We start from the raw sequence: 26,970 nt of genomic DNA on the forward strand, positions 1-26,970 counted from the left end.
AGTTTTCCCATGTCAGATGAAAAACAAACTAACTAACTAACAAGAATTGGTAGGCAAATTCATTATTTTGTTGGGGGTGGGGGTCTTAAAGGAAAAGCAAAGTAGTGGAAAGGCAGGAAAGGCAGAACAATGTCCAGAGTTGGAGACTTGCAATTAAACATAGAAAAGGTTATTTACCGATTTACTGTCTTTTGTGCAAAGAAGTCTAAAGTGGAGCACTAACTAGTGAAGACAACACAAGGAATTGAAGCATGGAGTGCACTAGCAACTTAAGGTACAAATCACACAAAATTAAACATGCTAAAGATATAGCCCAGGCATAGGCAAACTCGGCCCTCCAGATGTTTGGGGACTAGAACTCCCATCATCCCTGACCACTGTCCCAAAACATCTGGAGGGCCGAGTTTGCCTATGCCTGATATAGCCAATTCATAATGGAATATTCTGCTGGGTAGGGGAAGGTTATGGTCAGGTTGTCACCTTCATTTGATTTGCTGTGATTTAATGTGGCTTGCCTGGAGCTGGTGGAGAAAAAAGAGAGGTGGGGGGGGAGGGGGAGAAAATATGATAAAAAATATTAAAAAGTGAAAATCCTGCCTCTGCTGAAAAACTGAACAAAACTTTGAAGAGGAAAGACACAAGATTTTCCACAGTTCAGTAGCTATTGTGTGTTGGTTCAAAAGCATTCCTTACCTCTCCTTTAGATAAATAGTGATTACAATAGAATAGCCTGATTAGCTTTTGTTGCCATGCTAAATGAGAACAAAAGATGTTTTCTTTCTGATAGTGTCCATTGGCAACTAATAACAAGAGCTGTCAAGCATATGACTGTTTACAAAAGTCAGCATAGAAAAGTAATTTTTTTTTTAAAAAAAAGTTACATGATTGTAACATAACTCAGGGGCAAATGTATATGCCATGGATCCTGGCAACCACATAATACAACATATGGACATCAATTGCAAGAATCCAACATGCAGTTCATCAAGCATGGGATGTATGCCCATGACTCTATTTTGGCACGCATGAAAATGCCAGGAATCATGAATTCTCTCCTGTGTACATGTAACAAAACAGACACATGTGCAATTGGGACTTAGGTCTCAAATAACTGAAAACCCGCATTCTTCCCTACAGATGCTCTTTGCGTGTTAAGGGCAGCAGCTGGAGCCATATCGGTAGTTCCACTGTCCTCAGAAATTCAGAGGGTAGTGGCCCAGGAAAGGGCAATCTCTGTGGCAGCCCTTAAATTGTGAAAGAAGGTACACTCCTGGCACCTTCTTTATACAGCTTTTGTCATATGCGCATCTTCACCATGGTCAGGGACACCTAAAATATATATATTTCTAGTGACTGTAATTTGTTTTAATATGTTTTTAATAGTTTTTAATGGTAGGCCAACATTTCGGGAGGGGGGGCACCGAGTTGGAGGAGGCTACACTATGGTCTTAATTAAATGTCTGGGGTACACCAATATCCACTTTTCACAATGACAAGAAAACTAGGGCATGCACCTCACCACAGAAATGCCCCAAAGCATGCAGTAACATAAGCATCATATAATAAGGGTACATTTACAGCAATATACCTGAGTGCAATAACTGACTGATGGTAAGGAATTGTGAATACTCTAGTTAATACAGTGGTGCCTCGCTTAACGAATGCCCTGCTTAACGAAATTTCCGCTTAACGAAAGGTTTTTTCCAGCGGAGGTTGCCTCGCTAGATAAATTCGTTTTATGAAAAATTCGTCTAGCGAATCGCGGTTTCCCATAGGAATGCATTGAAATTCAATTAATGCGTTCCTAAGGGCAAAAAAAAATCAAAATAAATTCAATGCATTCCTATGGGATTCGCTAAACGAATTTTTCGTTATAAGAAAAGACCCGTGGAACGAATTAAATTCGTCTAGCGAGGCACCACTGTAGCTGATTCTCAGTGGAGGTCATATTTCAGTTCAATTTCAGTTTTGTGGATTCAGCTATTAGCCATAACAACAACAGTCTACAATGAAAATGAACACTGGTCTGGCACATGCTCCAAAAGATAGCACTTGACAAAGCATGTGTGAGCTTTGGCCAAAGCAAAAGCTAGAGAGGTTATTTTACGAGTAGCAGCCATATTCCAAACGGCAAGAAGGAAAACTTTGGGAGTTTTGCCCGGTGTCATTTAAAAATATAAATCAAAATAAGTGTATCCACTGGGCACTGAAGCAACAAAAGAAATGCTGATTAATAAAACCAAACACTTCAATTTGGGTGTTTCCACAGACCAAAAAACCAAATTATTATGATTATTATTATTATTATTATTATATGGAATTGCATGCAACACTTAGATATCTATCTACTAATACAGAAGCAGTCATTAACTGAAATGTGATCGTAGTAAAAAAAATTGTTTACAGCTCCCTCCTCTTCTTTTTTTAAAAATCGTTTTACATAATTCCTATGCACAAAATACCATATACATTCATTCCATCTATGGGCTCCTTATAAATTTTGAACAGTTAAAGGTACGTCTCATAAACAAATACATTATAAAGAGTACATACATAATAGGGAAAAAATAAAGATATCACATTTTATCTTTCCTTATTATTACTTTTCATTTGTATTACATTTGCATGAAGTTTGCTCCAATCTCAGTTACCTCAAGTTCTTTTCTTCTGTATTGCACTACCAGCCTCCAATCATTTGGCCTTTCTTTATTATCCCTTATTACACATAGATGTATGGCTGCCAAGTGAGAGTAATGCCTTGCATCTTATGAAGTCCACAAAAGCTTACACCTTACACTTTAAAGTGCCACAAGTCCCCTAGGCTATTATAGACTGTAAGTCCTTTTGAAGATCTTACAAGCTGAAAAAGCAGGAGATAAATGTTTCCAATAGATAAATTAATAAAATACAGTCTGCGTTCTGCCAAAATTCTGCAAAGCAGAACAGGGTGGTTCCACCGATCCATTGCCACTAGACCTTCAGTTTGGCCCTTTTAAAAATTAGTTGCCACTGATGTTCCAGGGCATGCTCTCAGTTTGCATGCAGCCTGTTGGGCATATCAGCTGTGCTATGTAAAATGAGAGGCCAACATGAACATACCTGGGACTCCACTTAAAGTGCATTAATAATCGGATTTAAAAGAGTGGTGGAACCAGCTTTCTTGGTTAAACCTGAAAAGCAGCGTGTAAACTTAGAAGGGTATGTTGAAGCCAGAGCAAGCGATGTCACATATCTTTGCACCAAACCTGCCGGCAGCTTTCTTAAGGATAAGGAAACAATTGCCTGTGCTACATGAAACTCCAGCTTCCTCTCTGGCCCAGATCAACTTCATTTGCAAGCTGAAAACAGTCACAGTGGAACTTCTTGCTGTATGACTAGATGCTGGGAGATGCAAGAGAAGGGATGCTGGGAAATGGTCGCTTGAGGACTAGTTCCAATGTTATTATGCCATGTGCGCCATTGTCCCCCAAATGGCTTCTTTGCAAGGATTCATCATGTAGGATGGGGAGCCCGTGGTCCTCCAGAAGTTTCTGGACTCCAACTCCCATCAGCTCCAGCCAGCATGGCCAATGATCCAAGATGGTGGGAACTGTAGTCCAAGAACATCTGGAGGGCCACGTTAGCCACCCCTGATGGAAGTAAGTGACTATAACATTTGCATATCAATTTCCCATGTGATTTGGCCCATCCACAGGCCCATGAAAGCAGGCCACTCAATTTTGCAACAGACTCCCATCTTGATTTGGCAGAATTAGCTCCCAGTTTTTATATCTTGGAGCAGACAGAAACCCTGGTGGATAAAACGGAACATTTCCCCTTATATTCAGTAAGCAGCAGCTTAGCTGAAATACTGGATCATGTTTTACATAAACGTCAGCATGTAATGAAATGTATATTTCATTTTTAAAGATCATGTACAACTGGCAGCTCCCTCTGATCTTGCTTTTGTGGCATCAACACTACAGCAGTGAGGTGTCTTCCATGCTACGTAGGCCACATCAAACTCCAGAGCACATGGGAGGACTCCATGCTATGGCTCCATCACAATCCAGTTTTGCTTCTTCTAGGGCAAGAGCAGGGGCTCTGGATGCATTATGATTTACTGCTATTCTGATTTTCTATATGTATCAGCTATTAAGGGATACTTACTTGAATGAGTCCTCCTAATAATGAAACCGCTGCAGCAACTCCAATCCTCTGCATCTCAAACTCAGATAATCCCAAGACCGTGGAGTTATTGTTTGCTGTGAAGTTGCTGCTCATGGGAGGAACAAGACGCTCGACAGCATTTGCTGATATCAAGGAGGTCAAAGCAAAGGTTCCTGCAAAAGAAGAGAGACAGCTTAGTTTCTGTTCGGTACAGTTCCAGTTTGTTTTGCATTGTGCTTAAAACGAAGAAAATGCAATTGAAATCTATTGGCTGGGTGCAGACTAAGTCACATTTCAAGCAGAAACCAATGAGTCAAGTTAGTCATGACGAACTATGGATGTAGCCAAGGGGGGCGGGGGGGCAGCAGCCCACCCTAAATCAAGTAAAACCTCTTACCAGGAAAATGTATTTCGCTATTATCCGCTCACCTGGGGCGCCAGGGGGAAGCATTTGCTGCGCAGAGCGGCTGGTCCTGGGAGGCCACCATCTTCCTGTGTAGTCAGGAGAGGGGGATGGCTACCTGGTGCCACCCACCGCTGGTCATGCTGGACCATCCAGTTAGGGTGAGCCTTGCCTGCAAGGCCAACTGGGGCAGGGACAGGGGGGTTGTGCCCTGCCTGCTCCTGATGTATTTAAGAGGGCTGCCAAGCACAGGCCATCCTATTTGCTGACCGCTGTGGGATTTTCCACCCCTCCAGTCTGTTGGGGGTCCGCCTAGTGGGGGAGCAGGCAAGTTAGAGTATGGACCTTGCTATATTCAGGGCCAGGAAGGAATTTTCTCCTGCAAGCAAACTGGCTGGCTTGCCAGTTTTCACCTACTTCATAGCAACTGTCATAACTTTGGTGGATAAGGCATTGGCCTGGATCCTGAGTAGTGGGGGTACCCCGTTAAAGGGGTCCAGGAGGGGTGACTCTGTCCAGGAGTCCACATGGGGACCAATGGTCCAATACACCTCACCCAATGGCGGGCTGTGAAGGGTTGTGGCACTCGATCCATGTTGGGGATGACTTCCCAGCACAGGGCGACCCCACTGAGTTCCTATCAGGCAGCATGAGAGCTGCCTGATGCTGGATACATGCCCAGTGCCTTAGCCAAACCTGCTCTTTCCTGTAATCAATAAAGTTGTGGCCTAATTTAACCCAATACCAGTCTCCTGTGTCCATTCCTTCAGCCCTTCCCGCACCAACTGCAAACATCATGCGCCTGCCGCAGCAATCAAAGTTACATTTGTGTGTTATTGAAATGATGAACAAAGGCTGTTTATTCAACTCCTGTTTTGTGTGTATATATGTGAGTCATCCTGCTACATGTACATGGGATCCTTACATAAATGCTTGAGTGAAATATATATGAAATGTTGTTAATGGATGTTATGATAGTCACCAACCCAATAGAGAGATCTGCAGCAAAGGAGTAACTTGTACAGTTAGGGGAAATATAAATTGTATGTCTTGAATCCTAAGGTGTACTTTAACATTTATACTTCTCTTTAAGGTAAATGTTATAAGAAATATTCGTGGGGGCATTAATAGCATTATTGGAGGCATTATAGAACTATAAGTTCACCTAGATCTATAAAAGATTGCAAATACTGATCACAGAAAGAAGATACTTTACAATAACCACAAAGCATTTTTTAAAAAAATGAACACCAAATTTCTCCACTGATCAAAATTTTCTAACCAAACACTCTACGCCTTCATTCTGGGAATCTTATTTCATCTAAAAGCAACATGAATAGCACAGAACCAGCATCAATTACGCTGCTCAGATATCCCAAACCCTTTAAATATATCAAGCTGCATCCAACATTTATTCAAAGTACCAGATGTCCTAAATGCTTTGCTTGAAGAAACCAATAGTCCAGCTTGTCCCTGTTGGGCAATTACTACACTTTAAATGAAGTAACTACGTAATGTCTACTTTGCTGACTCAAGAGTTATGATCGCGTCCAAGGACCTTGCCACAAGATGCAAATCCAAATTGCCAGTAAGTTGCAAGGGGCCTTTGACAATAGGCTTTGCATACGTCCTGATGCAAATTCTATGTACTTTGGACGGAATGCTGCTTTCCCAGCAGACCACATGGCTGCTACAGAGCTGTTAAATGTAGCACTGAATGCACATTTTGGCAGGCAGACCATTTTCAAAAAACCACGCAATTACTCAAAAGACAATGATTGCTCCTTAGAAAGCATAATAACAACCAAAGGGAATGTGCATATACTTGGGCTTTTCAAACCCCGAGGGGATAGCTTTGTGTGTGGTTCCACGCAATTCTGAATTTCCCCTCCCCAATATCTGAAAGGCTCCCATAGCTCTTTCCCTTCCTCCATCCTTTCCAACCCGTATTAACTAAAGGGAGGCCATGACCCCCGTACCCAGCTCCATTGTTTTCTGCAACCGGGACCAGATGTTCTCTGTAAAAACCCTGCTTCTCATTCTGAGAGATCAGTTCTCAAATTAATATCTTAGACAGACCCCTTCTTTGGTTCTGAGTGCTCACTGGAAGGACAGATCCTGAAGCTGAGGCTCCAATGCTTTGGCCACCTCATGAGAAGAGAAGACTCCCTGGAAAAGACCCTGATGCTGGGAAAGATGGAGGGCACAAGGAGAAGGGGACGACAGAGGATGAGATGGTTGGACAGTGTTCTCGAAACATGAGTCTGACCAAGCTGCGGGAGGCAGTGGAAGACAGGAGTGCCTGGCGTGCTCTGGTCCATGGGTTCACGAAGAGCTGGACACAACTAAATGACTAAACAACAACAACAACAAAGCATCACTAGGATGCTCATATGAGCTTGAAAATTACCTAAGACTGGGCTGGGCAACTGGTGGGTTCCCAGATTCCCATCAGCCCTAGCCAGAATGGCCAATAGTCAGGGATGATGGGAGCTAGACTTTCTAGATCCAATCACTGCTCCTCTGCAACAGGAGGAGGAGGAGGAGGAGGAGGAGGGGCCGGCTACTGGAGTTGTGCCACAGTTGGCTCCGCACTTTGCCTCCGTGATTTGCAGAGCAAGGTAGATGGAGTGAATCAAGTGCTTGAGGTGAAGCAGTAGCATGGCACACTGACGCCATCCTGACTACAACCCGGCCAGGAATTGCTTAGTATGAGAGTTGGGCTCCAGCGTCCTTTGCAAGGGATGAATGATTTAGATGATACAGTGCAGCTGCCTAGAAGAATGGCAAAATGTCTGATGCAGAATTGCCCTTTCTTGCTTAACCAATCTTCTGTTGTACATAATATGGATTTATATATTTACATCCATACATAGAGAAGGAACTAAGGATCAGAAAAAGACGTGTGTGTGTGTGTGTGTGTGTGTGTGAGAGAGAGAGAGAGAGAGAGAGAGAGAGAGAGAGAGAGAGAGAGAGAGAGAGAGAGAGAGAGAGAGAGATTATCTGAATATGAGTCAGCCAAACAATAATAACAATCTCTTCTGGTTTCAAAGCAGGAGAACATTGTGCAGCTCTTGTTTTTTGTTTCTGGAAATAAGCAAATAAACTGTCTTTGGCTGAGCTCTCCCAGGTGAAAGTTTCATCTTAGAGCAAATTTTATAGAGCATTATATATATATATATATATATATATATATATATATATATATATATCCCTGGTATAATGTGTTTATTTTGTTTTTATTTTTGAAACTTAAGATCCTGCACTTCATCAAAAGACCCCAGGGCAGATTATAGCATTGAAACAATAAAACACACAAGAGGATACAAACAAAACCATACAAGCACATTTAACTAAAACTACACCCATCCATCCAAAGGCCAAAGCTTAGCATCCAAAGGCCTTCTGAAAGAGACAGACCTTTAGCAGGCACCAGCCAGATCTCAAAGTAGAGAGTCCTTGTGGAGATAGTGTTGGTGCAATATTAATGATGCAGATACAGTTCCAGATTGATCTTCATCATGCTTCCCCCACCCCCAAATAGTTTTATTACACAGGGGGGGGGGGAATTAGTTGTAAAAGAAATGCACCAAAAAAATACCAAATCCATTTCTGGAGGGTGATTTCTATCTCTTCCAAGCTGCAAGAGTTCAGAATAGTCCAACTACTGAAGATCATAAAACTATTGCCAAATTTGAGTGTCACAGAGAGCATCAAACGATGCTGTTACCCAAATTCCATTTACTTCCACGGAACTTACATGGGGTTCCTACAAATGAATGGAGTCTGAAAAGTTGCAAAGCTTTGTGCATTGATCCTTGGAGACTCTTTGATTTTCAGAGAAGCCGAATGGAAACTAATTCTGCATTCTGCCCTTCCATGGAAGAACAGCTTGTTTAATTTTTATTCATCGTACACTGCAAGCTATACAAAACACTAACCTCGAAGGCAACATTAAGAGAGTCAGCCAACAGACCTGTTAAGCTTTCAGAACTGGTCCTCAAGGATCCAGTAGCACTTACCTGTGGCAACGTGGCGTCCCATTCCAAATATGGCATAAATAATAGCAGGGAAGAGTGATCCGTATAAGCCAAACACAGGATGCACTGAAGAGAGAACAGCAAAGGCAAGCCCTGTAGAGAAGGTAGATGGGAATTATGAAATAAATCAGGTTACATTCTGAAGGAGTTTAAAAAGGGATTAGAAAGGTTCATGGAGCTATCAGTGGCTATTAGCCATGATGACAACATTCTACCTATGCCTCTGAATACCAGTTTCTGAGCAGGAAGAAAGTTGTTGTGCTCAGGTCCTGCTTGTGGGCTTCTCACAGGTATCTGGCTGGCCACTGAGACAACAGAATGCTGGAGTAGGTGGGCTATTAGCCTGATCCGGCAGACTCTTATGATGTTCTTAATTAATATCAATCTGTAATCAGAATCTCATTCTTTAACCATTTTTAGAGGTGGGGTAGCATGATACATAAGAGCACAGGAAGCTGGCCTATGCAGAGTCAGGCTACTTGCCCACCTGGCCCACTGATTTCTAATCATACCAAGATAGGCTATGCCCATGTTCCCAGGATGCCAAATCTATGAAGCACATTTTGTTACACTGTGGTCTGTATAAACAAGTTAAAAGTAAAGGTAAAGGTACCCCTGACCATTAGGTCCAGTCGCGAACGACTCTGGGGTTGTGGTGCTCATCTCACTCTATAGGCCGAGGGAGCCGGCGTTTGTCCGCAGACTGCTTCCGCGTCATGTGGCCATCATGACTAAGCCACTTTCTGGCGAACCACAGCAGCGCACGGAAACGTCGATAAACAGGTTAGAAGCACCTAATCAATTCAATATTAGCAGAGCACCCTGGAATGGCTGGCTCTTCTCATGTCAAGGGTCTCCTTGAGGATAAGTTTGATACTATTACACTGGCTGTAGCAAAATTCAGTATATACAAGCTAAAGCTCCTCTGATGGTTAGCAAGGCCAATCTTACACCTGAATAATTGTTGATATATACTATTGTACTGTGTACTTTTGGTCTATGGGTCACAATAAAGCTGTGTGTGCTTTCTAATCTAACAAGAATCTGCTCTGCAACGGAGGACTTTCCCATCTTCTTCAACCTCATCCTTTTATAGATGGAGATGCCAGAGATTGGACCACCAACCTTCGGCACACAAGGCAGACTCTCTACCGCTGAGCCACAGTCCCTTCCCTATGGGAATTCCATCTTAGCCACTGTACTATGAGGAAGTCTCTGGTTTGAATCCTGCATCATCACAACTGCCAGTTAGTGGCCAAAGACCTGTCCAAACAAAAAAGCTTTTGCCTGCCGGTGAAAGGAAAGCAGAGGGGCGGCTCGCCTAGTCTCCCCTAGGAGTAGGTTCCAGAACTTGGGGGTAGCCACCAAGGAAGTAATCTCACAGGTCCTCCTTGCCAAACATTTCCTTAAGAGTGGTGAGACTGAGACAAGGTCCTTCCCTGAAGATCTCAAAACCTAGGCAGGTTCAAATAGGGAGATACAGTCCTTTTAATGGGTATACTGTATTTAAAATTTAGTTAACTACTCAAGTCTATTCCAGCTGCAGAATCTGGAAGTCTCATGTATTTCACATCACCAGCTACCTGGTTCTTTTTTAAACAAACAAACAAATCTAGAGGTGGCAAAGCAGGAGCCTGGGACCTTCTGCATACACTGCAGGTGTGCAATCACTTAGCTGCTGTTTCTCCCATAGAGAGTTTTCAGATTGTTCCTGCTGGACAGATCTACAAATCTCACAAACACAGGGCTTATTCACACCTAACTTTTAAATAGGATCAAGAGGAACATCAGATAATTTTCTTGCCACAATCTTTCCTAAAGTCAATACAACATGAGGGAAAACAAGTAAATCATTAACAAGAAGTAGCAGCCTACACATTAAGGTCACAATCCAGTCAAAGCTAAGAACTTTGAAATCCCATTGGTTTTGATCGGTGAGATCCAAGTGTATGCTTGTCTTGAAATAAATGGGACTTGAAATGCATTACTTTGGCTGGATCATGCATTCTACCATTAATGTTCATAGTGCTTTACAGAGTAATAATGAACCCTGAGCTGTAACATGAGCTCTGAGCTCTACTAAGGTGCTAACTATTCTTCACTGTGAAGACCAAAGTCAAGTTAATCATTTTGCCAGAGTTAGAATGCACAAGTGGACAAATTACATAATATGGCAAACATATCCGACTTGGGGGGGGGGGAGGTGGTGATGGAAAATAGATTAGAATAGGCAGTTTTTGTAAACTTTCTGTACCTAAAACTAAGTTTCAGTGTTCTTTGGTGTCTAGCCACAAAACCTAGTCTAAACTGAGAGATAAAGGTGCATGATCAAAGTGGTTACTTTTAAATGTATTTTTAAATGAATTATAGCCCTCCAAACTCACTACAAAAGTCAAAGCATTTGAGCACTGAATGAAGTATGAAAAGGTTAATCCTCAGTTCTTGCCTCTTTGTCTCATTAGCACCACTGTCCATCAAGCCATTCTCTCAAGTAGTTTTGTCTAAGAGCCCTTGTTGAGATTTGATTTATATTTATTACACGTCTTCCACCTTTTTTCAGTGGAACCAGAAATGGGTGACCAAATGGCATATAATATTCCAAATGTGGACCTATCAGAGTTATATGATAGCATCATAGTTGGCAGCCTCAGGATGTTTCAGGTGAATGAAGCCTTATGTAAAGCACCTGCAAAGCCTAGGCAAGAATGTAGTTAGAGAGCATTGTGTCCAGTCACAGGAAGAATTTTTATTCTTGGCTCCGTCCAACCATCCCATAACACCAGGCACAATCGTTGCTAAGCATGAAGGACTACATAGTTAGCCGCCTTACCTGCATGTGTTTTTACTCTGTGTGTGAGAATTCGTACTTAAAGCAGGAAATCCTACTCAAAGCCAAGCTGACTTTTTTTTTACCTTTTTAAATAAACATTTTAACAATAAGAACACTGTTGTTCTTAAAGATGAACGCTGACAGGAGTGGAAGGGCTGCTTTAAATAAGAGTCCACCCCTTGTGTAGATGAGGGCCAGTGAGGCATGGCAGTTCAAGTGCTGTATGAGAGCTGAGGAGACCCAGGTTTGAATCTCCTCTCAGCCACAAAGAACTCAATGAATGACCATTGAGCCAGATTAGTCACTATGTGTCAGCCTAATCTACCTCACAGGGCTGTTGCTGTGAAGGTCAAATGTAGAGGGGAGAGATCATATATAGCACTTAGAAATCCTTGAAGGAAAGGCAGGTTATAAATGAAATGAATGATTGAAATGGGAGTGCTTATAATAAATAGGCATGCACAAAGAAAAGGGAAGGTAACTTTAGCAGTTTTGGTATCTGGCCACAAAATCACTGACCCAAACATCCGTTTTGTAACTGGTGCAGAATTCAGCAGCCAGATTGGTGACCAATGCAGGATGGTCTGAACGTACAAAACCAATTCTGGCATGAAGGTACTAGCTACAAATTAGTTTCTAGGCTCAGTTCAAAGTACTGGTTTTGATCTATAAGGATCCCAATACTTCAGGGACCACTTCTTCCCACATAAACCAATGTGGAGCCGGCAATCATCATCTGACACCCATCTTCTTGAGCCCCCTCCATGGAGGTCCAGAGAGTGGCAACATGAGAACGAACCTTTTCAGTGGTTCAAACTGGGTTGAAGAATGCACTTAGGCTGCAATCCTATACACACCTACGAGAAAGTCCAACTGAACTAACCTAGGGGTGATTCCTTCTTGGTAGGCATGCATAGGACTGTGCTGTTAAGCATATGAATATAACCAGTTTCAGAGGAATGTAAGCATTCTGGGTGACGTACCATGGGACAAAGAAGCCAGCATATTTAACAGGAGTGCTTGCATCTACCAAGAATCTTTTGAGTTTAACTGATGCCCTTAGCCTTCTGGAGTTTCAGAAGTTGCTGGATGGAAGACTCATTGAGACACATGATCCGTCTTTCTGGTTTTTAAGTACAAGTTTCAAGCATGTACACCAGCAGCCTAAGAAAGACTGCCAATTTTTAGGTTTTTTGCCAGCTCATGAAGTCTTAAGTTCCTTGGCTTTCTGAGAAACCCACAAGCCAAGTACAAAATTTAGAACTACCTTAGGTAATACATGGGCTTTGTCCCACAGCCCATGGCTCTAATCCTTTGCTAGCTAGCTTTGCTTTAAGAGCAATGATTCCTCTCGTTCTTCTGTTTAATTATAACTGCACAGTTCATGTTAAAGGGTCGTTTTTATGTGAGGCAAATGAGTTAGTAAAAACTACATAAATCATCAGCCTCATGGGAAACCAAGGATTAAAAGCAACTTCTCTACCTGGCACTTGTGGCCAAAGTCTTGGAGAAGGTGGTAGTGATATAAGTAGAATAAAACTTGGGAAGCATGGGACACCATAAAATCTCTGTCCTCAAGCCAGAACATCTGGCTAGATCCTTGGAGAAAACTGAGCTATTAATTTGCAATTAATTAAGCCTATAATCACAGATTGATCAGTGATGCAGAGGCAAAGGATGTGAATCATTTGAAGGATGTACAACCATATAAGCAAAAGAGATGTCTCCCTTTGCCAAATAGGATGAAAATCATGAAATGAGTCCTTCCAATGGATATACAAAGCTATTTCAGAACACTGAGCTGCTGAGCCTAGCAGTTCTTCCTCATCCATTCTCTCGTAGCTCCATGGCCAGTGGTGAGACCTTCTCAACACCATCCAGGCTATTAAGAACTAGCCATACTATCTGAGCTCCTTGGTTTTCCTTCTCTGACTCTAAGGACCAGCCATTAGAACCTAATAGAGACTTATCATATTTCCAGGCACTCTAATCCAGCAATGGACTCACTAGATTTCTCATATGTTTCCTTCCACTGCTAGGAATCTTTGCTTGCTACTTTCCCTCTCTACTTTTATTTGACCTTCCATCTTCCTTTTATCTTATTCCCCTACCCCCTGAGCAAATTTATCCAACTATTCAACCACAGCAGTGGTAAAATCCCCAACTCTATTCCAATAAACCCTAATCCAGAAACAAACTGGTGCTACAAAGGCCAGGCCATGCAAAAGGATAGAAGGTCTCAAATGCTGCTAAAAGGTCCAAGGAAAGCAATAGGATTAAATTTCCCATCTGCCCCACTGAACTACAAAAGCGGTTTCCATAATATAACCAGGCCTGAAACCAGATTAACATGGGTCTACATGATCCATTTCATCCAAATGGAAGGTCCACATAGCCTTTGATGGATTTATCTTCCATGAATTTGTCTAATCGGTTTTTTAAAAAAACTATCTAAGCTAATATATACGTCTGTCTATTTATAGTGTCAGGTAACAGAGCTCTGTTCTCTCTTCAGGGAATACAAAAAGAAAACATTCATCAGTGTTGCATCATCCATCAGTTCAAATACAAACAACAGATTAGTCTTACAATTATTATTCCTCCTACAGTGCTTATGAAACCAATTGAGGGATGGATTTCTATGTTTCTTAAAATTAAGTTTAGGGCACTGGAGTAGGGGGGTTGAAATGGATGAGAAATTGTGTTAGGAAAAAGTCTCTCCAGATCCAATCTAAGCATGCACTAAACAAATATGACATTCCTTTGAGAATTGCACCATTTCAGATGTTCACGTACGACCCCAATGAAGCAGGAATGAGAATGGGTAATGGCTAATAAATTTAAATTCAATACAGGTAAGGTATCACTTATTCATCCACATCAGTGATTGAATCCCCCCACATTCTGACCAATCCTCAAGTGGTTCTACCACAGCTGGACCCATAAATGCACTACCATGTGATCACTTTAACAATGTGGCTCTCTGAATTGGTTCTAAATTCAATTAATGCTTTTGTACAGGCAAGGCGTACAAGTGGGTTGAGAGGCATGAGCCATATGAGCATCAGAAAGTGTAGGGGTGGGGAACCTTTTCAGTCCAAGGACCACATTTCTTTCTGGTCCATCTTCCAAGGGCCATGTGCCAGTCATGGACTGGGCTAGAGCAAGGGGCCAGAGCAACAAATGTAAATTTTGCCTTTGTTTCTTGACATGGACTTGTTGGACGCCGAGGAATGCTGGAAGGAACTGGCTTGGGAACCCCCAAGAGAAGAAGGCTCAGAGCCCAGGGAGTGGTGGTGGGATGACAATGAGTGGTGAGAGGGAGAATAGGGAGGAGAATGGGAAGAGGAGGTGTCAGAAGCTGAAGGGGTAACAGGGCTCAGTGAGCTGTGAGAGTCTGTGGCAGAGAGAAGTCTGGAATCAGAGGCAGAAGCTGACGCAGAGGAGGAGAGAGGCCAAGAGGCAGAGATGAGTCAGGTTGGTGAAGAGCCACAGGTGTCTCCCCCTCCTGCTGTGACAGGTTCCCCTCCCCTCTGGTCTCCCAGGACCAGGAAATGCTTGAAAGGGGTGGAGGAGGGATTGGTGACGTGCAGACACAGTCTCTGATTGCTTGGGGGGGGGAACCCCAGAAAGGAGGGGACTTAGGCAGCTGTGAGGAAGCGGATACCTTTTTTATTATTTTTTATTTATTTTATTTATTTGATGAGTTGCTCTGTTCATTAGGCTTGACACTCCTGTGTGGATCAGGTTTTTGCTAATAAAGAGTTTTTTCCAACTTGAACATTGCGATGTACTGCTGGCTCACCTCTAACATTTCTACATTCTCACACTCCTCTCTATTCTCCATTCAGACAAGCAAGAGCCATTAGCAGGGCTCAAGAACATATTCTAGCCACGCAAAAATATCTAGGGTGTGAAACAGAGCCTGTGAAGGGTGTGAGCTGGAGAAATTTCCAGAGAGAGAGCCTGGAGGACTGACTGCATTTGACCCCTGGCATGAGGTTTCACGCTTCTGAGCTGGACTGTAAACCTCCTGCCTTCAAAGTTTCTATGGCAGACTATGGCACTCTTAGCTCACTCCACATAAATTACTGACCCATCTGAATAGCTAGGAAGCAAAAGGATTAGCCTACCAATAGTGCCCATTACTACAATATCTTAAACATCTAACTCACTGCCATCCTTTTATATTAGCAGCACAAGCATCAAAAAGGATAGAGAGTGCACTATTGGCTATATGCTGACACGAAGCCAAAAAATATAGGAAGCGGTTGTCTTTAGCCAATGGAAGAGATGTTTAGGTGGCATGATTGGTGAAGATTGCTGCTCTGGAGTATAAGAGGATTTTGGCGGGCAAGCAGTGGTTGTTGTTGTTGTTGTTTAGTCGTTTAGTCGTGTCCGACTCTTCGTGACCCCATGGACCATAGCACGCCAGGCACTCCTGTCTCGCACTGCCTCCCGCAGTTTGGTCAAACTCATGTTCGTAGCTTCGAGAACACTGTCCAACCATCTTGTCCTCTGTCGTCCCCTTCTCCTAGTGCCCTCAATCTTTCCCAACATCAGGGTCTTTTCCAAGGATTCTTCTCTTCTCATGAGGTGGCCAAAGTATTGGAGCCTCAGCTTCACGATCTGTCCTTCCAGGGAGCACTCAGGGCTGATTTCCTTAAGAATGGATAGGTTTGATCTTCTTGCAGTCCATGGGACTCTCAAGAGTCTCCTCCAGCACCATAATTCAAAAGCATCAATTCTTCGGCGATCAGCCTTCTTTATGGTCCAACTCTCACTTCCATACATCACTACTGGGAAAACCATAGCTTTAACTATACGGACCTTTGTCGGCAAGGTGATGTCTCTGCTTTTTAAGATGCTGTCTAGGTTTGTCATTGCTTTTCTCCCAAGAAGCAGGCGTCTTTTAATTTCGTGACTGCTGTCACCATCTGCAGTGATCAAGGAGCCCAAGAAAGTAAAATCTCTCACTGCCTCCATTTCTTCCCCTTCTATTTGCCAGGAGGTGATGGGACCAGTGGCCATGATCTTGGTTTTTTTGATGTTGAGCTTCAGACCATATTTTGCGCTCTCCTCTTTCACCCTCATTAAAAGGTTCTTTAATTCCTCCTCGCTTTCTGCCATCAAGGTTGTGTCATCTGCATATCTGAGGTTGTTGATATTTCTTCCAGCAATCTTAATTCCGGCTTGGGATTCATCTTAATGGCACTTCCACATGGGCCAGTTTTGGTGCTGCTCAAACATTCAAATTTTTTGCCGTGTTCACACAACGCCATCCTCACCAAAATGATATCCTACAACATCTCCTCATTTAATCCAGACCATTTTCATAGGTTCGGCTCTCTTATCAGATTTTCCGCATAAATCGTGGTTAAATAGGAAAATAACATAGGGCAGCATTTTGATGAAGACAACATTCTATGGGTGCTGAGCAAAACTTGCATGCAAAACAGTGAAGAGTCCATAATAAACTGCAGGATGGAAGCACTCTAAATGATAGGGGACTTAGAACTGCAAGGAGGTCTTAAGGTCTGGTTGGAAACTCGTGATTAGGAGCAGCGGCAGTTGATGAAAGTTTTTTTGCACACTGGGACTGGATGGTAACGAGTGTACTAAGTAATTAACTACTGGTCCTTTTATTGCCTCCCACACCCCAAATCAAATACTGAAAACTGAGTGCAGCCCTTGGACATCTTCTGAATGAAGAGTTTAGACTCCAGTTTGACACCCCTTCTTTGCGTGTGTCTGCTATGGGATTAACATCCATGCTATCTGATTCTGTCCCCCTTTTCAAGTTTTTGTATCAAATCTCTCATTAGCATTTAGATATTGTACAAATTTTTTTAAAAAAAAAATCATCCTGGGCCAGGGCAGAATGAACAGTACAGCTTGACAGAATGGCACCTGAACATTCCTTAAAGGTAATGATCCGAAGTCAAAAGGTGGAAGGAAACACTTGGGCAGAACCTGTTCGGTTCACAGAATAATTCCACGACAGCCATTTATCCTGTGGATTCAAGCAAATATCAAAGCAGATGTAGGCTGCAAATACCAAGAGAGAGCTTCCTTCTCAGAGAACAGTTACCAATGGAATAAGTTGCCTAGGGAATTGTAGAATCTTCTTTAAATGGAAGCTTAATTGGAATCTGCTTTATATTAAAGCCTCGCCCTCTTGTATATGATCCTCATGATTTCCTGTGGTTCCTTTCTACATCATGATGATATCATTGGAAGCTCCTAGCCACATAGGAAAAGCTAAATCTGGGTACCCCAATGCTATGTTATCCTGTAAACTACGACAACATGGGATTTTGCTACATGATCCAGGGCTCCTGACATTCTCTGATTGGCACAGGAAGCAGCCACACTGCAATGGCCCCCAAGCCACAAGCAGAAGTGGGGCCAAGAATAGACTGGGTGAGAATGAATATATATAAATATATAGATATACACACACACACACACACACACACACACACACACACATCCTCCTTGACCACTGGCCATGCTGGTTGAGGCTGATGACAGTTGGAGTCCAACAGCGTCCTTAGCTAGAGAATGCTGCTGTACTAAGTTTATAGAAGACTAAATGAAATACTACGCTGACAACCATTAGCTGAGGCAGCTTTATAAGAAGTTAGCCAAATTCAATGAGATCTATCAGTACCATTAGCAATAACAGCCAGGTAGAATCACTATGCTCTGAAATAGAACACCTTTGCATTCACAGGTGCTGAGATTCAAAGACTAGAGAAGGGGCCGTTACCTTCATCCCCTGCTTGTAAACTCTGAGCATCTGATGGCCTCTGGTGGAAAGAGAATAATGCACAGGACAGACCTCCAGTATAATCTAGTGGGTTTTTCTTATGTTCTTATATTTGTTTTATTAAAATAATCAAGCCCATAGCTTCATGGCAGAGCACCTATTTTACACGCAGAAGAGCTCTGGCATCTCCACTATCTTAGCTATTATAGATGGACAGGATAGCAGGTGATGCAGGAAAGTCCTCTGCCTGAGTCCTTGGGGAGCCACTGCTGATGGTAAAATATTGAGCTCATTGGATCAATGGTCTCACCTGATGTAAAGGCAGCTTCATATGTGATGAAAATGGTAGTTTTCTTTAGCATCACCTGTGTATTCTAAGCTGTAGCCAATAAAGTCCAATAACTCTTTTGTGGAAATCCAAAAAAGAAGGCTGGAGAAAAGTAGTACTTACTCTTGCCTGCCTCTTAATTCAATATTTTGGTTGGCTTCAAACATACCATTGTTAGCTGTGTTTTAATTGCAATTGTTGTCTATGAGTGTACCAGTGAAACAAGATCCTTTACAGTACTACAGTATTAAGGTCTTTAAAGTTAAATCATGCCAGTGCAGATGTTCCTAATTACTCCAAAAGCATAAATACTTACACAAACCGGTTGGTTCCAGCTGCAGAATAATTCAATTAAAGGAGCACTTATAATTTTCAATGCATGAATGAGGACTAAGGCTAGCTGTTAGGGAATCACAAAATGTTTGCCTCTGAATGATCTTTCAGCTGTTTTCACAATACACTGAATGGGGGATTTCTCTGAAATGTCATACATAACATGACAGAAACCTTAATTTCTCCAAAAACTATTTAAGCAGTTTTGTACTTTTCACATCTGTTTTTGTTTTTGGTCTCCAGGTATCAGCCAGGGGGAGATTTCTTTGTACCTATGGCAACCAAATCAGATTGGAGCTCCACCCTGATTTTTATTAGTTTTCAATGGAAATTTACTGTACATCTCAGAAGACAAACATGCCTGCAAAAGGTCACAATTTTGGCTACCATCATAAAAATGTAACAAGGAACTATTTAAAAAAAATCCTTCAGTAGCACTTTAACGACCAACTAAGTTTTTATTTTGGTATGAGCTTTCGTGTGCATGCACACTCCATCAGATACACGAAAGCTCATACCAAAATAAAAACTTAGTTGGTCTTTAAGGTGCTACTGAATGAATTTTTTTATTTTGTTTCGACTCAGACCAACACGGCTACCTACCTGTAAGGAACTATTTTATGTGCTAAACTCTTTGTGGCTTGTTGGCTGTTGCTGTCAAGGAAGTGGCAGGTAACACTAGGGGGTAATGCTAATGTTTGTCCGTCTCTTCGCTGTTTCTCTCATATGAGCAGGGTAAGAGAAAGATGCTACTTTCAAGGTGAATTGCTAGATTTGCATAGAATAATTATAATAATGCTTAGCATTTGCGTATCAGTTTATGGCATTCAAAATACTTCACAACCATTATCCTGGTAAGCAGTAATCCTCACAAGAACCCTGTAAGGTAGGTCAGTATGTGCTGTTCTCACTGCAAACACTGTACAATAAAGCACTGCAACAACCAACAAAGGAGGGTAAAAGCGGATAGATTAGTAAAGGGTTAAGGCTACAATCCTACTACACATCCCACTGAACAGAGTGGGATGAACTTCTGCATCAGCATACATAGAACTTACTGTGAATTTCACTTCATAATTAAAGGGTTCTGCTGTGAGTAGCAGTAAACCTCTCTGCACAGGTATAAATTATTTTTTAAAGGAGAGTGGAACAACAAGCAAGAATTGCTCTTATATATGCTGTCGGATGGCACCCAATTTATGTATGTGCATGCACACACAAATACTGCCAAATATGTATCAGTATTGTTGTGTGCTTGCATGTTCAAGGAGAGAAATTGCCATTTATTGCATCAAAGTTAAGGCACATTTAATCTGCGAGCAAGCCCCCCTCGAACACAACGGAATTTACTTCCACGTAAACACGCGCAGGCTTCCGCTGTAAGGATAAGGAAAGGGGATGGGGGAAATGCCAATCCCCATCAGTTCTGGTAGGAGACAAGCACAGGCTTGAGCAGTTCAACCTGTACGCTAAACAGCTATCGGAGCCCGTTTCCAGCACAGTACCTTGAGTCACCTGCTGAACAGCCAGCATCATCCCAGAAATTGTGTCAGGAAGCAGGTCGGCTTTCCAGTTGTAGTTTGGCGCCCACTCCAGAACAGGGAGCCTCCTTACACACCACAGTTTGAAGTCTTCGTAGCGAAGTGCATGGATCTTTCTCCAGATGGCATTTTTCTTTTTCCGCTTGGCCCCTGCCATGCTGTGTTCCCACTACCCCTTTCTTTTACAATGTTCCTTCTTCTGTAGCAGAAGAAAATAATAGAAAAGGAAGGGGGGAAAACACTGCCTCTGTTGAACTGCACCCAGTTGGTATGAAATTCGCTTATTCTTCTGTCAGGTTATACTTTCAGATCTGTGAAAGAAACACCCGTTCTTTTATCTCCCTCCCCACCTTTCTTCCAGTGTCAGAACCTTGCTAAGTATGTTTTGCTTTCAACCATGCAAACTATCTAAAAGGCTGTTCATGTTCAGCACAATATTTTTCTGCCCTAGCCAGAGATGTGGTCTAGCCTTATGACAGTTTATGGTTCTCATTGCAGTCATTCTCCTCCTTATATTCAGTGTAGCGCTTGTACGTTTGGCCTGGGTCCAGCATTAAAATGAGGTAGTGCTGGGCGTTTGTTCGATGTGGGTTGGGCTATGCTAATGAAAGCAGGAAGTGCCCAGGCAGACAGGAGTCTCCTTGCCAACCATTTAAGAGAGAGAGAGAGAGAGAAGCAGCAATTTGTCTTTTTTGTGCGAGGGAAACACTACACAGGACTTCTCTCCCTCCCTTTCTAGCCAGAGGAAAAACTCATCAGTGCATTAAAAAGTTGCTCCGAATCCCTGGTGCTGGCAAACATGCTCAGTGAATTTAGCTAGACCTCTTGCAACATGACACTTTAATTAAAACATTCTCTTTGGAACAGCAGCTTGTGGATTAGACTGCCCACACGTCTTGGCACAGTTGATACCAGCTGAAAACAAACAGGGAGACCTTTTCAGGTAAGCTGGCAAGCTTACCAATTGGCTATGCACAACCCCCCTGATTTAGCCTGTTCCTTCCCCTTTAAGAAGGGTTTTGATATGCAGAAAGGATCAGGTGAAGCCTTTGATAGCCAATATGGTCTACATATTGTGACTAGGAGCTAAATGTGATCCCCACCTGCAATTGCTGCAGATTAAATCACAGTTAAAGGAACAGCTAGGGAGGCTGCTTCAGAAACTGGCCACCATGGGAACATTGGGAGCTGCCGTCTATTTGGCCCCAGTATTGCCTATGACTGGCAGTGGCTCTCCAGGTCTCAGACAAAATACCTGCAATGAACCTCTTTAATGCAGATGCCAAGGACTGAACCTGGGACCTTCTGCAGTCAAAGCATGTGCTCTGCCACTCAGCTATGCACCCCAAGGGCTTCTACACACATTGCATTTCTGAGGTGTGACACATAGGATTTTTTACAATAGATGCCTAGAAACATAATGTGTGAATGTGGCAAAGTGGTATGCGAGCACACAAGCATCACACAAATGCAGTCTTCAGAGCACCATGCTGCCTGCCTCCTTCTCCCTCTTCGATGTACCACAGGCAGCAAATCCAGGTTGCTGCTGTGTATTGTAAGCTCCCAGTGTGGTGTGTAAAACAAAAGTTGCAGAGCATCCTCAAAGAACCAAGGTGCTGACCAGGTGCTTGCCCTCCAACTGGAAACATGGGCAGTGCACACTCACACCCCAATTTTCTAGTAAGTTCATAAGCCTGGTATGAGTTACAGGGAGAATGAAAGAAACCCAACGAGACTGTTCTCATCACAATGGAAAAATTGAGATTTACATGCCACCATAATGTAGCTAATTGCAGCGCTGCAGTAGATGGTATGGTGGTTTATCTAGTTCTGATAAGTACAGCTAGGTATCTATTCAATTCCTAATATGAAGTACGTGCTCACCATCCATATTTTACAGCCGTGTAATCTGCTCTCTCCTACCGGTATTGCTGCTGTTGGCAGTTTATACAGCTAATATGCTCTCTATGGAGACTAGTCTCTAAATATTTGTAATGCCTAGTGATTTCTTATTGTTCCTGTACTCATATTTCTTTTTCCAGGTGCTCAGATGCTACCCTACTGAATATATGACTCTGTTATAAATGCCTAGGTATTTAAATATCACACATTTTATAATGGCATCAAAGAAACGGGTAAATAATGCATTTTTTCTGTTATAAGTATATATTCTGCATTTATGAGTCATGGAAACCATTAGGCAACAAGGTGCTAGTCAAGTAATCCGCAGTGCATATAAAGCATTATGAATTCCCCCCTGCCTCAGCCCCAGAGGGTAATGAGTAACAGTCAAGCTAATCTCCGCTGCATAACAGAGCCATTCATCTCTTTGTAACATGGGGTTTCTAATTTTGAAACCTGAACATCAGCTTATGCACTGCAACAAGAAAAAGGCTTCACTGAAGGAAGAGAGATGCCCACTAGAGAGATGGTTCCCACAGTTTCATCCGCCATATACAATTTTTATTGGCTATTCATAATTAAGGATATATACCCACTACGGCAGGAAGGTAAACGGCATTTCTGTGTGCTGCTCTGGTTCACCAGAAGTGGCTTTGTCATGCTGGCCACATGACCTGGAAGCTGTACGCCGGCTCCCTTGGCCAGTAACGCGAGATGAGCGCCGCAACCCCAGAGTCGGTCACGACTGGACCTAATGGTCAGGGGTCCCTTTACCAGTGGTATACACAGACCCTATGCATAAAAAAAATTACAATCTGTGTCTGAGTAACTTTGCGCTTTTTCTCCACTTTGAACTGTGTTTCGAGTTCTGAGCCACTCTGTATAAAGCAAAGCACTGTGTTTCCCCACTAAATATAATGCAAAATCTAAAAATGGCTATAATGTTTTTTCTATAGCTGTTCGGCAGTGGAATTTGCTACCAAGGAGTGTGGTGGAGTCTCCTTCTTTGGAGGTCTTTAAGCAGAGGCTTGACAGGCATATGTCAAGAATGCTTTGATGGTGTTTCCTGCTTGGCGGGGGGTTGGACTGGATGGCCCTTGTGGTCTCTTCCAACTCTATGATTCTATGATTCCCTTTTGGCCAAAGTTGGTAAAATTTACAGGCACAGGAAACACTCCAGAGTGGATTGAGCCTGCCAAATTGCAGATAAATAGGTCCAGGGGCTTTTTGTAGTGGAGGTAAAGGGAATTAGCTTTCCTCCATTATCTCTTATTAAGGGGTATCACTTTCTTAGTTTAAGATAATTAAGAGGTGGCAGAATGGTGGTGTGTATTCTTTATAGCGCTTTTTTTTAAAAAAAACATTTTTTAAAAGCCTATCTTCTAGTGGTTGTTTGAGGCCTCAAATAGGTCTTTATAGGTCTCAGATATCATAATGCTGTTATAAAAATTATGGTGTGACCGCATTTGAATGCTGTGTACAGTTCTGGCCAAGTCACCTTAAAAGGGATATTGTAGAACTGGATGAGGTTGCAGCATATGGGGCTTTTTATTCTAGAAAAAAAGCAGGTAAGAGAGAACTTGATATATTATGAATGGCAGGGAGAAAGTAGATAAAGGTTTTCCCCCCCTCTCTCTCGTAACACTAGGACTGATGGACTGATCTAATGAAGCTGAACACTGGAAGATTCAGTACAGGTTTTTTAAAAGAAGTATTTCTACACAGCACATAAACTATGGAATTTTTTTCCACAGGAGGCAGTGATGGCCATCAACTTGGGTGGTTTTGAAAGAGGACTGGACAAATTCATGGAGGAGAGAGCTATCGATGGCTCCTAGCCAGGATGGTATTGTTCTGCCTCCACAGTTGGAGACAATGATGCTTTTGAATACCAGCTGCTGGAAACCACAAGAGGGAATAGTGGCATTGTGCTTGAATCCTGCTTGCATGTTTCCCACAGGCCATTTGGCTAACCACTGTGAGAACAGGATGCTGGACTAGATGGGCCATTGGCATAATCCAACAGGGCTCTTGTGTTTTTATGTTCAGATGTTTATTGTGTTTTCTTATTGCAAGTTCCCATCGGTAAGGGTTTGTTGATGCTGCTGTTGATCAGTGCAGTATTGAGGGACTATTTGCATGGGTGGAACAGCTAACCACAGATCAAACTCAACAGACAGAACTCAGCTTTCCTATTTCTTCACATCATCTCAACCACACTGCTTTCCAGTGGTGTCTGTTCATGCATGCAAGTCATCCAAACCCTCTACAAAAGTCCAATCTGTGTAGGGTGGATGTGTGTTGGGAGTGCGGGGACAGCTAGGCATAGGCATAGGCAGGCGCTGTCCCAAATGCATGCATGCTTGTTTGAACTCAAAAGAGAACCTACATGTGGTGAAGGCTCAAGCTTTCTGCTTCAGTTCCTTCCCTCCCACATCTGCATGTTGTTGTTGTTTAGTCGTTTAGTTGTGTCGAACTCTTCATGACCCCTTGGACCAGAGCACGCCAGGCACTCCTGTCTTCCACTGCCTCCCGCAGTTTGGTCAAACTCATATTCTGAATCTACATTATGTTTCCTTCTGTTGAATGGCACTACCATTGGTTGTCTACACTGAGTGGCAGTGATTCTCCAGGATCTCTGACAGAGGTCTTTCCTTTTTAGCCAGGAGATGATCCTTTTTAACTGGAGATGCTGGGGGCTCCACCACTAAACTATGGGCTCCTCGAACATACACATCAGCAGGTTTCTAGAGAAGGGAATCACCTAAACATTAGGAAGAACTTCCAGACAGTAAGAGCTGTTCGGCAGTGGAATTTGCTGCCAAGGAGTGTGGTGGAGTCTCCTTCTTTGGAGGTCTTTAAGCGGAGGCTTGACAGCCATCTGTCAGGAATGCTTTGATGGTGCTTCCTGCTTGGCAGGGGATTGGACTGGATGGCCCTTGTGGTCTCTTCCAACTCTATGATTCTATGTCAGTCCCAGAACTTTATAATAAAGAGTGTCTCTGACCTGGTGCAGGGTGAATTTATTTCCCTCCTAAGCCAGTCTAGTGAGGGAGGCAGAGTTAGCAAGTTAGATGGGGATGCTTCTAAGCTTAAGTTAATAAAAAAAAAAGCTCTCTGAAGAAATTAAGCACTGCAACCCACGCTAGTTAACTTTTGCAATCCAGACTGATCACAAAAAGATGGTTAATATCAATGGCAATTAATTCCCATATGAAGCAAGCTTTACAATGTGCTGCAGTAGGAAATGTTTTGTGGCTATGTTTTAGTTGTTGGATCTTTAAAAGTCCCTGCAGTCATTTAAGGGTAATTTTATTGGATGTCTCTACAGAAGAGCTAGCAACAGGGGGCACCAAAGCACTAAAGATTCTGCAGGATCCACCACTGATTACATAAGTGCTACAAGAGCAGAAAGAGATGCTGAAAGAAAAGGCCCAATGGAGTCAAGAACAAAAAATTCTACATCTCCTAGCCAAAAAGCAAACAGGAAGGTGGCAATTTTTCATGACTGCTAAGTTTACATGAATTCTGCTGGCTTTTCAAAAGAACTTTGGAATGATGACCAATCAGAATCCCAGATGCACAGGAGCTTATGTGCTTGTCACTGGAGTTAAAAGGCTTCATTGAGCATCTTTTCAGGACTGGAGGTTTCTCTAAAATCTATTATAACTAGAAAGACAGTTGTGTACCAGTAATGGGTCATTAAAGTCGTCACCTTTGCAAAGTCTATTGATCTTTCTCTTGATGTAGGATCTTGATGTAGACCCTCGTTAGCCACTTGGATGCAGCTCCCTTTCTGGAAAACGCCCCAGCAGCAATTTATGCATTAGAAGAAAATAATAATAATAATAATAATAATAATAATAATAATAATAATAATGCACAAACAGAGCCCAATGTGGCCTCCAGGAGCCAAGGAATATTAAGTGTCAGTTGGCGAGGGAAGGAAAGGGAAGATGGAGAGAATTGGCTTGATTCTGCTCCTAGTAACATGCAGGTTCAGTTCACATGGAATGCTAATGCATAACGTAAGAAATAAAAGCAGCTATAAAATACAATTAAAAATTATAAAGCATGTAGCACAGTACATTACCATTACCATTGCTACAACAGTCAGAAAAATCACTAAGGGTTGGATGTGGGGAAAGCCTTTGATATGATTGACTGGCCCTTTTGAGCAAGATCCATTTTAAAAAAAAATGAATCTTGGTGGCAGATTTAAAGAAGAGATTGCCCTCTTATATAAGGACCCAATGACAAACGTTTTTGTTAACAATCGCCTGTCAACGCCACTAAGGCTACAGCGTGCCTTCGACACCTTATAGTTTGTCACGGTTTCCAATCTTTTTTCAACCATTAGCGATTTTGATAGGAATCAACCAAATGATCCATAGAATTAACTTTGGCATGTAAGAATTCAAAATTTCACTGTATGTGGATGCAGGGCCTGAGCTCAACAGTGCTCTCCTCATTTGCAATTCCCAGAAACTAATATACAATGGCATACTGTCTCTGACAGTGAAGGAAAGCATAGCCAACATAGACAGCATAGTTTGTACAGTTCTATCCTCCATGAATTTGTCTAATCCTCATTTAAAACCATCCAAGTTAGCAGCCATTACTACATCCTGAGGAACAAATCCCATTGTTGATCTATTCGCTGTCTGAAGAA

At 42.5% G+C, this 26,970-nt stretch overlaps 1 protein-coding gene across 1 annotated transcript in view; it reads right to left on the bottom strand.

Annotated features, from left to right (window-relative positions):
* Positions 1 to 21,013, bottom strand: part of SLC26A7 (solute carrier family 26 member 7) — a 75,731-nt gene extending 54,718 nt beyond the window's left edge. Inside the window, exons 1-3 of the mRNA XM_035125263.2 lie at positions 20,361 to 21,013; positions 8,575 to 8,685; positions 4,150 to 4,322 (exon numbers count right to left, since the gene is read on the bottom strand). Coding sequence (XP_034981154.1) covers positions 4,150 to 4,322; positions 8,575 to 8,685; positions 20,361 to 20,553 — 477 coding nt within the window. The 5' untranslated portion in view covers positions 20,554 to 21,013. The remainder of the gene's footprint in view (positions 1 to 4,149; positions 4,323 to 8,574; positions 8,686 to 20,360) is intronic.
* Positions 21,014 to 26,970: the final 5,957 nt, after the last annotated feature.

The sequence above is a fragment of the Zootoca vivipara genome, chromosome 8 (genome assembly GCF_963506605.1).
Source record: "Zootoca vivipara chromosome 8, rZooViv1.1, whole genome shotgun sequence".
In the NCBI taxonomy this organism is placed as follows: domain Eukaryota; kingdom Metazoa; phylum Chordata; class Lepidosauria; order Squamata; family Lacertidae; genus Zootoca; species Zootoca vivipara.